The sequence below is a fragment of the Accipiter gentilis genome, chromosome 12 (assembly GCF_929443795.1).
Source record: "Accipiter gentilis chromosome 12, bAccGen1.1, whole genome shotgun sequence".
Lineage (NCBI taxonomy): Eukaryota > Metazoa > Chordata > Aves > Accipitriformes > Accipitridae > Astur > Astur gentilis.
This window is the reverse complement of record NC_064891.1, coordinates 7,263,922-7,277,383: the sequence shown is the minus strand read 5'-3', so window position 1 is coordinate 7,277,383 and position 13,462 is coordinate 7,263,922. Positions and strand designations below refer to the sequence as shown.

General features: G+C 38.9%; 1 protein-coding gene across 1 annotated transcript; it reads left to right on the top strand.

Annotated features, from left to right (window-relative positions):
- Positions 1–324: 324 nt before the first annotated feature.
- LOC126044930 (albumin-like) lies at positions 325–13,186 on the top strand. The gene is made up of 15 exons (XM_049815345.1): positions 325–458; positions 1,959–2,019; positions 2,930–3,062; positions 3,762–3,976; positions 4,697–4,829; positions 5,908–6,005; positions 7,065–7,194; positions 8,124–8,338; positions 8,884–9,016; positions 9,835–9,932; positions 10,092–10,230; positions 10,761–10,984; positions 11,522–11,654; positions 12,697–12,753; positions 12,994–13,186. Exons 1-14 carry the CDS (start codon positions 374–376, stop codon positions 12,745–12,747), a joined length of 1,848 nt encoding a protein of 615 aa, XP_049671302.1. The 5' UTR covers positions 325–373; the 3' UTR covers positions 12,748–12,753; positions 12,994–13,186.
- Positions 13,187–13,462: the final 276 nt, after the last annotated feature.

Here is a 13,462-nt window from a genome sequence, read left to right as displayed (position 1 = left end):
AAAAAAAGAAAAAAAAAAAGCATAGCTATAGGATTAGACTTGATGACTTTTTTGTCTGATGCCTTGAACTCCTTGTTTGTCATTTGATAAGGAAATTTACGCAAAACTTTATCTATTCGGGTGCTGGAAGGTTCAACCTTTTCAGGACAAAAAGGCCCAGAGTAACACATAATAAACAAATAATATCAAATTCATTTTTGGCAAGGACAGTCCAGATTTTGTAATCTTCTTCAGACCAAATGGAAATCTACAAATGCCAGGTCTGTGGTTAATATTTTACAGACACAGGTAGTAAAGGCTATATAAGCAAATGCTTTCCCTTCAATCTTCCTAGCATTTCTGAACAATTTGGCCCACATCATAATTTGCAGCCATGAAGTGGGTAACGTTAATTTCATTTATTTTCCTCTTAAATTCTGCCAGCTCCAGGAATCTGCAAAGAGTTGCTCGAGACACAGGTAAGAAAGGACTAATTAGTTGTCTTTGCAGTCTTTGTTATATCAATTTAATGTCTTTAATGCAATTTCACAAACAATTCTTGCAAGCCTGATCCAAAGAGAACAGAAAAACTTGATTGACTTGAAAAGAAACTAAATGAAGAAATCGTGAGGAGATGGGTAGAACCCTCAGGACAGCTTAACTGGGCGAGCAAGTTGGGTGGCGTCCCTTTGCAACATCAGTGTAGTGCATGAACAGATGTTGATTCTTCAGAATCTGTTTGCTTTCCAGCATGGAGAAGGCAGATGCGCTGTGCTTTTGGAAGTGCTGTCTTTTGAATGGTAGTTCACAAGCAAGCTCGTCACCAATTAAAGGCAATCGATTTTCACACGAGTAGGCCAGAAATCCAAAAATCTGCATCTCAGTCTGGGCTATAATAAGGCTAGCCGAAAACTCCTCATTGTGTCATTTCTCCCTGTATTATAAAACTTTAGACCTTGGTCAAACAAATATTTCTGCAGGCAGTCCCAGAAATTTTTCTACTGATACTTTTGAATTTAGTTTGAAACATGAAAATACCCAAATTTAACAAAACTGAGTTTTCCGGAGCTGGCTGGAAGTGCCAGTGAACAACAGCAAAAAATCTTTAAATTACAATTTTCTGCACTGAAACCCTTATTATCAAAGCAGGTGTATTCCATTAGGTAAGGCAATTACTTTTCATGTTTTCTAAATGCTGGTGAATGGTATTTCTGGAACAAAACAACTGTCCCATTCTAGCTCATTCAGTAGTGTGGCCATATACCTCAGTATCTATTGGGAAGATCTTGTAGGAGTCTTCTCACCAAGAGTGAGGTATAACTGCAACCTGTATTTGCTGCCATCAGGACTAAGCAAAGCTCATGAAGAACACAGATGATATGTACTGGGTGGAACAAGAACACGCATCTGCCGAGTTAATTTTGTGTTCAAAAAGAGAAAATTCTACTAATGCTTGCTGCGTTCCTTTATTTGTAGTGTAGACGCAATAATGTTGTTGTTATGCAAAGGACATGTTTGCTAACCCTTAATAGTAGGCTACAGCAGTCATTTTGAATATTTGAATTAAGTATGTGCTTACAGAGGTAAATATTGTATTAGAATCCTAAAAATCACATGCTTGGGTTGCTTCAGAAAGAGGAGCACGGATAAGAGTTAGATATCTGCAGACAAACGGACAAGAAAGGCCATCTGAGACAACAAAGAGTTCAAGGTGGCCTGAAGAAAGCTTTAGGTTGAAGTTCCTGGAAAAGCAGTACAGATTACCCAGGATGGTGTACCCAAAGCTGGGATTTTACAAGTGCTCAGCATTAACTTGGTCTGTTTCAAAACAATTATATTACTCCCTTAAGTATAAGAGCTAGGTGAACGCTGAACACTTCCGAAAATCTGGCCCAAGGGGCCGAGAATGTATTCTTTAAGGGGTCTAGCCCAGCCAATGTGAGAGAGAGCATCATTGTTCTCTTTGCTTTTCTTCCTAGAGCACAAGAGTGAGATTGCCCATCGCTACAATGATTTGAAGGAAGAGACATTTAAGGCAGTGTAAGTCAATGTTCAGCTTACATTTTCTGATTGTTTTCTGTTTCTGTTGATACTGGACAAAAAAGGGAAACTAAAACACACTGTATGAGCTAGTGAAGAGTGCATATGTCTCACTGAAGTATGGCATTGAGTTAGCCATCTTACTGTTAGCATACAAAGCCTACAAATATTTCAAGGCCTGCAAAAGTCACGATGACTTTCTTGCTCTCTGGGAAAAGAACTCCCTGCAAACCTTATGAGAAAACCCATGTTCCTTATATGAAAAGAAAATAGGCATGAGTAATACAGTTTTGATAACTTTAGGGTGGAGGGGAGTTGTGCTGGATTGAGACATTACCAAAAAAACCCCAACTAAACCACCAACCTCAAAACACAAACCTGCGACAGGTTTTCTGAGACCATTCAATAATTTGGGGAATTTCTGTTTTGGGAATGGCAGAGGGCCCTGGCAGGAGCATAACTACTTCTGAAAGAAGGCAGCCTGAAGATCATAATTTGTAACAATGGCAAAAACCAGCTTGGTTTATGGCATTTACAGATATGCTGGTAAAAGTGGCAGAAGACTCAAATCACAGTCTTTTCTGTTTTGTTTCTAATCTATTATTCAAGACTTTTTTTCTTGGGAAGTAAGTTTAAAAACATTTTTCAGAAAGGAGGTGAGAAGAAGAAGGATATGGGATCTGGTACTATGCTCTTCATGGTACTCTGTTTAAGAATTTGTGCATGTCATTTGAACAAACAATTTTGGATCCAAGAGCACCTTCGAAAACATTGACTGTTAAGTTTCTTATCTCCATACTCCAAAATGTGCTTTGTGTTTCAGTACCATGATTACATTTGTCCAGTATCTCCAGAGATTTGACTGTTATGTTTCTTATCTCCATACTCCAAAATGTGCTTTGTGTTTCAGTACCTTGATCACATTTGCCCAGTATCTCCAGAAATGTTCTTATGATGGACTGTCTAAGCTGGTGAAGGATGTTGTTGATCTGGCACAGAAGTGTGTGGCCAATGAGGATGCTCCCGAGTGCACAAAATCACTGGTAGGCAGTGAATCCTTTGGTATTGTGTTTCTCCTCATTCCATGCAGCTACCAGAATCATCCTCATTGAGGATTTACACCTGATCCTTTCAGGTGTTGCTGTTGTCATCAGCCAATGCTCAGATTTTAGTGGTGAAACAAAGAACTTGTGTTATGTGCTAATTTAAGGTACTTAGTTTAAGAAATTTAAAAAAACCTCCTCTAAGATCAGGTAACAGAAGAAGTTTGTGGGTATGTAAGCTCCCTGGATGTCTAGCAGGTTCAGCCTGACCCTTCAGAAAGTTACACGCTTGTGTTCTTGCAAGCTCTAACATTCAGACGAAATGATGTGGCTACATTAGTTCTCCCTAAAGGTTTCCCAAGCTGATCGTCAAGTAGAATATCAAATCCTGCTTCAATTTATCTGAAAATTCAGTTTAGTCAGATTGTAAGTACAAGGAGATTGCTGTCTTGCACTGAGTATTTTAAATTATAATTAAAATTAATTTTTTTCAAAAAAGCATTGTGACAGTTTTGATACCGGACCACATAAAACTTTATGAAATTGTGTTGAAAATAATGGATTATTCTGATCTATGGTTAAGTCTTATCCAGTAAAAATGTATTTACTTTTCAATCTGGGTTTTCTTTTACAGATAAATAGAATGTACATTACACTGTCTATAAACAATAATTCTGACCCTCAACATCTCCCTTATAGCCCTCCATTTTCCTGGATGAAATCTGCCAAGTAGATAAGCTCCGCGACTCATATGGTGCAATGGCTGACTGCTGTAGTAAAGCTGATCCTGAAAGAAATGACTGTTTCCTGTCATTTAAAGTTCACCAACCAGACTTCGTTCAGCCATACCAAAGACCAGCTTCTGATGTGATATGCACGGAGTACCGGGACAACCGGGTGTCATTACTGGGACAGTAAGAAAAATGGCCATTTTGTACTGTTTAAGTATTTAGTCGTGCAGAAGAGGGATCCCCAAGCTATTACAGAGTGTGTGGACATGCAGGACATTTGAAAAAGCTGCAAGTACTGAACCTCATATCTGCATGTATAAAACAGTTGCTCAATTGTTAAGTATCCAAAGCTCTGATCACTTTTTTTTTTTTCATTCCATGCTAGAGCAGGTTTTTCCACTAAAAAATGGGCTTTAAGGGATCACATTTTATAAATCTTGGGGGACTTCTTTTTTTTCCAAAAAACCCTGAGAACCCACAGTGTTTCCAATATTGATTTAATAATTTACTTGCTCCAGCTTCCCACTACCCCCATTGTAATTAGAAAGGATGAAGAAAGAGAACAGTAAAAAGAGTAAAAATTGGCAACAGAATCTTGGTGAAATGGCATTTTTCACACTCAAAATCAGAATTTTCAAGTATTTGACAATGCATTTTAAAAAAGCGTATGTACAACAAAGTAAGTAGCTGACAATGTAAAGAGTTGATCCTTCTGTCATTGTTACTGAGTCCTGCTTTGGCAACAGTGAGATTTAGCCGAGCATTTACCATTAGTAGGTATTATCTTAGGAAAGTAGATTACATTTCTAAACCAGAAATAAAAGTTATAGAAACTGTAAGAGATGTAAGGGTATTTGTTGTTGTCATTGGAATACGTAACTTATGTTTTCCTTTTCCTTATAGTTTCATCTATACTGTTGCAAGAAGAAACCCCTTCATGTACGCCCCAACGATCCTCAGCCTGGCTGCTGATTATGAACACGCGCTTGAAAGCTGTTGCTCAGAGACTGATATCAGTGCTTGCTTAGATGAAAAGGTATATAAAATTTTTCAGTATGGATGAAAACTAAGCAACTGGTCTGCTACATAAGGTAGTTCTCTGATTTTAGCAGTAATTCTCTTTAAAATCAAAAGTGATTTTAAGAGGCTGATGTTAAACTGCAGTTTATAATTCCAAAATTGTGCTTTCCCGTGGTGGTTTTCAGTAAACATTTGTATGTGGCTTCACAGAAACTAAGATGGTCAAAAAATGCATGTTTTGATTTTTTTAAGTGAAAAACCAAAAGAATCAAACTGCAGATAATTAAGCTTGTCTTTTTGTCCCTTTGCTAACACATTATCAGGCAGCTATGAGTATTGCACAGATGTGCTGAATCCAAATAACGTGTAGCACTTGGGATTTTTCATCTGTGGTAAACTGTAGCGAGAAGGCACTCTACCAAAGAGGCACTAGGGAAAGACAGATCTTACTTGGCAGCCTAACATGCCATTGCCACGTCCGACATGTAGGTGAATGAGAGGTCTCTCCTATTCTTCCCCTATTCATTGCCCAAGCAAATGGAGGAGAAAGAGTGAGAATGGGTAGAATCTTCCTGTTCGTGCAAACCTTTCTATGAAGAACTTGCAGAGAAGGGTCAGGATTAATCATGTGTTAGCGCTATGAATCAATAGCGGATGACTTCCACATAGCTTTGGTGTTTAGAGAACTGTAGCCAAAAGTTCATGTTAACCTTGAGAATGGCATGAGCCAAACTTTCCCTTTGCTGAAACTCAGTCCCATATACTTCTGCATAATGACTGCGGTGCTTTGAAAGACAACTTACGCTCCTTTGTAGCCACACGGTTTCAATGAAATTGAAGTATTTGGTGAACAGCAGCATGTCTGTAGAAGAAATGCACTGTGCCATAAGGTATAGTGTATAGACTAGAAGTTAAATGCTGATCACGAACTGGTTAGGACTGCCTAAAGAATTCTCAGTTGGCTTGGCTTTTCATCAGAGCCAACTGGACCAGAACCTGCTATGTTTCTGAAGTGGGGTTTTCAGATCTGCTTTTTTTCTCAGTCCATTAAATGTAATCAGTTTAATGTGACAATGTGCATCCTGTTACTATAGGCAGCTGCCATAAAAGCAAAAGCCAAGAAAATAAGCGTGATGCAGCAGTATTCTTGTGGAATCCTCCAGAAGTTTGGCGAGAGAACTTTCCAAGCAGAGTAAGTTCCAGTCAGTTTTTTACAAAAAAGTAGGCTTGTTAACCTAAACCTGAATCTACTCAAGAGGAAAACATCAGCATATATAATTCACTTCTATATGCTGCATTTGAAAACTCAGGGTACTTCCTAGCATACTTTTGGCTGAGGACCATTGTCCAACAGAATAGAGATCAGTGGGTCAGTCTTTCAACACTAGGCCAATGGCAGTTTCTTAGACTATTTATTTAAATGTAGAATTTAATTCTGATCAGGTTTCTGCATAAAGACTGGACGCAAAGGGGAACCTGTGTGTTCCAGGCTGATAGTAAGTACTAGTAAAAAGGTCAGCCATGAGAGTTACAGAGAAATGAAACCGTCTCTGAAACAAATCCAGGAGACACGGAGTTAACTGATGGAGTGTCACTTAGAACCAGAGATCCCAGTGTGTTTAATCTACTTTTTTTTGCCAAAGCTGTGACATGTTCCTATGCCTACAGCTTTTAGCGATAGGCACATCGCTAATCAGCAAAGTTGCTAGTTTGAACCTGAAAGTGGTCAAAGAGTCAAATTGGGCAGAGTCACAGCTGTTGTCAAAAGTGCCTTTTTAAGATTAAGAAAGACTTTTGCAATTAATAAGCAGATCACCTGTCTAAGCACAGAGAACTGCTTTCATTCTGTGGCTAGTCTAATAAACTAACATTGACTAGGATCACCTTACTAGACATAGTCAGCTTTGATTTAAAGGTTTAAGCAGGACTATATTCGTCCCTGCTAAGTAATCTAGAGATGCTTTACGGTTACTCAAGAGCAATGGGGAATTCTAGGGTGTGACTCTTACATGGACAGCTCAGAACAGAAGAATCACAGTTAGTTGTTTCTGTCTCTTTTAAAGGAGCACTGGGGTACTGGTGCAGGTGTCAATGCTCTTTTTGCTTAGCCACCAGAAATTAGATGAGAAGAATGAATGAATATTTACTTGAAACAATGCTGATCTCCAGCATCATAAATGTTAGGGATTTGCAAGGTTTCTGTTCCATACCCAGCTTTAAAACAAGTGTATTTTTCTTTTTTTCTACCTAGTAAACTTGCTCTCCTGGGCCAGAAATATCCCAAGGCTCCATTCGTAGAAATACTTAAAGTTCTACAAGGTATTAAGGGTATCTACAAAGAGTGCTGTGAAGGGGACATGGTAGAGTGCATGGATGACAGGGTAAGCTAAATCTTTTTAAAAAATGTTTACATACTTGAAAAATGTTTAGGAAGGCAAAAATTTGTGTGTCTATTCATTCACAGTCCAGGGAACTTAGACTCAACACTTCTGGAAGGTTCCCCAGCCACTGAAAAACTCATGGCCAGCTCAGCTGACCGCTACTGGAACTAGGATTTGGACCAGTTTCCAGATCGAGCCCTTTATGATCATGAGGGGAAGGAGCTGTTACTTACAGTATAGCACATGTGTTTTGTTGAAATCAAAACATTTATCAGGGAGATTGTTTGATGGTGTTTACTCACTTCAAATCAATCATAAACAAAGCAAAAGAAAGCAGAGGCAAAAAGGCCACAATTTTTTTGCTGTCCTGTTGTGCACACTGCCGTTAATCCAGCTTTCCTGTAGTGCCAAAAAACTCTAGAGAATAGCTTGCATGGGAGGATTAGCAAAACTGTGCAATAGTGACATGATTTAGATATTGTTTGTCTGGCTGGAGTTTAGAGAGGCTTTTTAAACCAGCTACTGTCCAGTGCTGGCTTTATGAAGCTCTGGGGTTTTTCATGTTTTGTTCTCTATCAGAGCTGGGCACCTGACAGGACTGACAAAACCAATCAGGCATCCTTGTCACAGACCACTGGGTGACTTTCCTTGGCTTTCCAGAGTTCGTTTTCTCAAAGTTTCTGAGATCAGGGAGGGAACCACATTCTCCCCCATGCCTATGAACATTGTGCTCAACACGCACAGGATGTGCCCGTCCCTCTGGTTATTTCTCTTTGCATGGATACAGCATTTCTTTAGGAAAGTGCTAAGTAAATAGGTGACCTGAGTGAAAAGGGAAGAGTCCGGAAAAGAGAGAGGAGACAAATTAATCTATCTTTAAATTATTATTTCATAGCTTGTCTGATTGATAGTATGTTTTAATTTTACAGGCAGAGCTTATAACCTATATGTGCTCTAAACAAGAGGTTTTCTCAAGTAAAATCAAAGACTGCTGTCAGAAGCCAATTGTGGAAAGAAGCCAGTGCGTTATCGAAGCAGATTTTGATGACAAACCTGAAGATCTTCCTTCACTGGTTGAAAAATACATACAAGATAAGGAAGTGTGTAAAAGCTTTGAGGCAAACCATGATGCATTCTTGTCAGAGTAAGTAGTGCCAGCAGCATGCGTGCTTCCATTTGAGAGTTCCTGCAAACAATCCTCTCTCTTTCCTGGACTTTGGCCTTCTGCACCACTGGAAAAACTGTCCTCTTGGGTGTTTCAAGTGCATATGGAGAAAAGAGATGACCACATGGAAGTCCAACATAACTAATGTAGCTTCAACCCTAGTTGAACCCCTTGTTTCTCATTCATGCTTTGTGACTGTTTCTGTTCAGCACTGTCCTGCTTACCACAGCTGAATTTATCAGTGCCTTTCTTTTATTTGAGGGTTTTGTGCAGGCCCACTTATATTTTCTGCTTAAGATCTATTCTGTCCTAGGGAACTATTTTGTTCCTCTCACATTTGCCCTGTTGGCAGAAAACAGAATGACCAAAAAATTCTACTAAAACAAGTAAACAGCATTCCAAGCTCATTGTCCACCTCATTTGATCTTATCCGAGGAACTGTCATTGTCAATTACTGTGTTGTGCACGAAGCAAGCAGCATGTTATTCGGGAGCTCTAATTCTGTCAGCTTGTGTGTCTTTCAGGTTTATTTATGATTACTCACGAAGACACCCCGAGTTATCCACACAGCTGATTCTGAGAATTACTAAGGGATACGAAACACTCCTGGAGAAGTGCTGCAAGACAGACAACCCTGCTGAATGCTATGGAAATGCTGTAGGTGCAAAGCTTTAATTGCGGATAACTAGAATGGTCAATTGGTACCTTTTGTGAAACAATTAGGTTGAGAAGGTCCTATGGAAGAGCAGACAGAAAGCATTCGGAGAGACTAATCCCAGGGGAAGTCAGTGTTCTGATGGGAGCTGAAGCAGTGCAGGGCCCTTGGCAAGGGTACAGAGTTTTCTCTCATAACAAAGTAACTTAATTGGTCACCTTACGAAATTTCAGACTACTCTCACTCAGCTGCCTGATGCCTCTGTCTCTCAGAAGTGATTCTCCTTATCCCAAAGAAGATAATTTGTAGCTGGTTAGCTACAGGCTCCACTGCCTATAGTGAGTAGGGCTGCTTATGGATTATGATGGGAACATGCCTGGCCAGCTCACATAGGTCACCTAATCTTAAACTGAATTGCACACAAGTCACAGCACAAGTTGAGTCACTGACAGCTTTGGCCAAGGGAAAGAAAGAAGATGTTCCCCTCATGGCTGATAATCCTATACTTGAAAAATATTTGCCCAATTTAAACAAACAATCAAAAAACCCCTATTGTCTAGAAAGTAAGTCCAATGGGTAATTAATTTAAATTAAATTTCAAAAATCTTGGTGCCTTTTTAACAAAATTTCTGTTAGAACTTAAGACTCACATGAGAATCAAGTCCTTCCTACGCCATCCAGGCTATACAGAAGTGATTGGCCTTGCAAAATGGGTATCTTGTAGCTACTAATATTTAGAAGACGTCAAAAGGTATATGTGTATGACTGTTACCAAGATGTCCTCCTCCAACATTACTAATAAATTTATACTTGATTGCAGCAAGAGGATTTGAACAAACATATCAAAGAAACTCAGGATGTTGTAAAGACCAACTGTGAGCTTCTCACTACCCATGGCGACGCAGACTTTCTTAAAGCGTAAGTACTTTCTGATAAATATTCTTTACTGTAAACCATGATGCTGGCTGCTTTGGGCAAATTTATTTGGTCTTCGCTTCTATTTTCACTTTAGTCGTCTAACTCAGTAGAGCATTCTTCAAATGTGAGCAAACTGTCATTCTGATACAACTTTTTCAGACTTCTGATCCGCTACACTAAGAAAATGCCTCAGGTATCAACTGATACCTTGCTTGAAATTGGAAAGAAAATGACAGACATTGGTACAAAGTGCTGCCAGCTTCCTGAAGACAGACGTCTACCTTGTGCTGAGGGATATGTGAGTACATTTGTTTATTCTCTCTACTCCTTGTGGAGTTTTCTTCTGTTCTTAAAAATGTTGAATTCTGGTGAGATAGTAAAATCAAAATGATTTTTCATAAACCCCAAGCTAAGCATCTACTTAACAGAATTTGAAGCCTGTTCATTTTTAATGGATGTGAGAACCTAAATAGTTGTCTGATGGTAGCTTGTGAAAATTTTAGCTCAACTTTGCTCTCCCTCAGAAAGCACAAGTAAGTTGACTGGGTCTGTGGCAGCTTGCATTTGGAAAAGCTGAACAGTCTCTTAAGAAAAAAAGAAAAAAAGTACTTACTGATTGTAGCCCAATGGACAGACTGTTTGCAGATTAACAAATGCTCAACTTCAGGAATATGTCTTTATTTTAAATTTTAAGACCATGCCATTTCCGATCAGGTGTTTAGATGACAGCTTCCACTTCCAGCTATGTTATCATGACACAAACATCACAGATATCTTCTGTTATTGTAGGTGGTGTAACTCATGTTTGTCCTTTCCTTCTCTTTTCAGCTGAGCGTTGTGATTCAGGATATGTGCAAGAGACAGGAGACCACACCTATAAATGACAATGTTTCACATTGCTGCAGTGACTCCTACGCTTACAGGAGACCATGTTTCACTGCCATGGGAGTAGATACCAAATATGTGCCTCCACCATTTGACCCCGAGATGTTCAGCTTTGATGAAAAATTGTGCACTGCTTCTCCTGCTGAACGGGATTTAGGGCATATGAAGTAAGCTAAAAGAAATATGTTGTAGAAAAACTTCTGAAGTATAACACTTTGCGGGGGTGGAGGGCAGAAGGAAGCTACAAACTCCCTGTTTTGTCATCTGACTGGAACTTCACTAGTGACAGAGAGAAAACCAGACAGAACTATGTGTTTGTACTGAGCTTGTCAGTGCATAACATCATGTAGTTTGGAAGAGGCAAAATAGGGTATTTTCTTCAAATAAAATCAGTGTCTTCGCTGACGAGTTTCATGCAGGTCCACTGCCAGTGCAAGTCTTAAGATGTACTTAACTGAGACAACATACAGATCATTTCAATGAGTTATTTTCCCCACCTGTAACTGGGATAACAAAAAGTGAATGGATGGTTGTGGTGGACTGGGGGTTTAGAGTCACAAGTAGGTACAGACTCCTCTAGGCATGACAAAAAAACCCCACAAACCTCATAAATGAGCTGTACCTGCATGGAATGGCACATTTTTAATTGGGAAACCAAAATTACAACAGGTAGTGTTAACTGTGTATTGTGGCTTTGTTTTCAGATTGCTTGTCAACCTCATTAAACGCAAGCCCCAGATGACAGATGAACAAATAAAGACAATTGCTGATGGTTTCACTGCCATGGTAGACAAGTGCTGCAAGCAATCGGATATTGAGACATGCTTTGGGGAAGAGGTATTTCCTATCTCCTTTTAAGAAAAAAAACCCCAAATACCAAAAAACATATACAGGAAAGTGGAAACTCACTAGGAAACCATGCACTACAAAAGTGGTTCTGCAAACTGCTATGGTTACTTGTCCGTGTGCCCTTAAAATAAATTTGCCTGCAGAGCATAACATATATCTTGACTGTACAGATTATAGTCACAGATTATAGTCATTGAACAATTTCATGTGGAAAGGTTGTCTGGAGGTAATGTAGTCCAGTCATTTGCTCAAAGCACAGCTAAATTCTAGATTAGATAGATAAGGTTCTTCAGGGCCTTGTCTGGAAGAGCTCCATATCTACAAGCCATGGTTGAAAAACAAATATATGTAGAATTTAAACTATATCTCTAGCATACATAAACTTCCTTTTGTGCTACAGATTCTTATAGAACTCTGAAAGATTACCAGTAAAAAGTGCATCTGGATCAATTATTAGAGGTGCCTAGCAAATATACATATATTGGCAGGGGGAGTCCAGCTGATTATGTCCTATGAACAATCATTCCATGTTTTTTCAAACTCATCAACCAAAAATACATTCATTCATTCAACATTCACTTGTCTCTGAAATAACCACAGGAGAAGTTTATCTGCAGCCATATTGCTGAGCAAGCTCAAAGCATTTACAGGAAGTATAAATGACAGTTTCCAACAGCAACCTCATTATCATTTGAAGCATAGAACTGTATTACTAATATCTTAAACTTGTTATTGATTGAATCCTTTTTTATTTATAAGCAGAGCATTACAAAAGTGGATGTATTAGGAAGACTTAGGGAAGAACTGTTTTTCTCTAAGTCACTCTAAAAGTTCATTTTCTACCTTTGCAAAATTGAAAAATACCCAACATACAGGAGTGCACAGATTCTAAGCTTAGGACGTACCATTAGAATTATCCTCCAAACCATAACGCAGACACAAGTTTAAGTTTATAAAAGTTCCTGCTCAAGCACTACATACTTTGCTCCCTTGGTTTCTCTCTCACAACTGTTTGTATTCCTTTTTCTAGGGTGCAAACCTAATAGTCCAGAGCAGAGCCACATTAGGAATTGGTGTTTAACACATGGTAGGTAACAGCAACAATGCATATATATCGGGTCATCTGTCTGTCTACCCCTCTCTGCCCACCCTTCCACCCATTTAACTCCTTTAACTCCAAAAAGCATCTAGCTTCCCTTTAACTACCAGGCATTTGCTTTTTGTAATGGGTGGTTCACCATCTGCCATTACATAGCATATAGAAAGTTGAAGTACTGCTAGTGTGCTACCATTTCACAAAATAATCCTTTTTGTTTTTCCAATCTAGGTTGCCAGTGGGAAAAATATGAAGAAAAATACTTCTGTGTAACTTCTCCTGCCCATTACATTTTTTCATTTGGTATTGAATGAGTATTTCATAAATCTTAGGTGTTTTGCCAAACCACATGCGTTTCCAGAAACTTTTCAATTCTATTACCTTGAAAGAAATGAATAATAAATAAAAGCTTTATAAATCTGCATCTGTCCTTGTCTGCTGGTGACTACCATAAGGCAAAGTTCTGCAGCGCTCCCTACACAAAATGGTAGAATATAAAAGTACTCACAAAAGTAGAATATACAGCCAGGGAGTCCATTGGGTTTTTTCCTCTTTCTTGCTCTTGGAAAGTAGGTATGAAAGAATATTAAAGGTGGTAAGACATTTGGCTAGACTTTAATACTCTGATTCAATTACAGGTTCATTTTACACTTTAGTTCAGCAATTATAATTAAAGATTAAGAGAATGTTCAAAGGACCT

Excerpts from the sequence above, each read along its gene's own strand:
- LOC126044930 (XM_049815345.1), top strand. The coding sequence starts at position 374 with ATGAAGTGGGTAACGTTAATTTCATTTATTTTCCTCTTAAATTCTGCC. Across the intron at positions 3,977-4,696 it reads CGGGTGTCATTACTGGGACA|TTTCATCTATACTGTTGCAA; the intron begins GTAAGAAAAATG and ends TTTTCCTTATAG. Across the intron at positions 10,985-11,521 it reads CGGGATTTAGGGCATATGAA|ATTGCTTGTCAACCTCATTA; the intron begins GTAAGCTAAAAG and ends CTTTGTTTTCAG.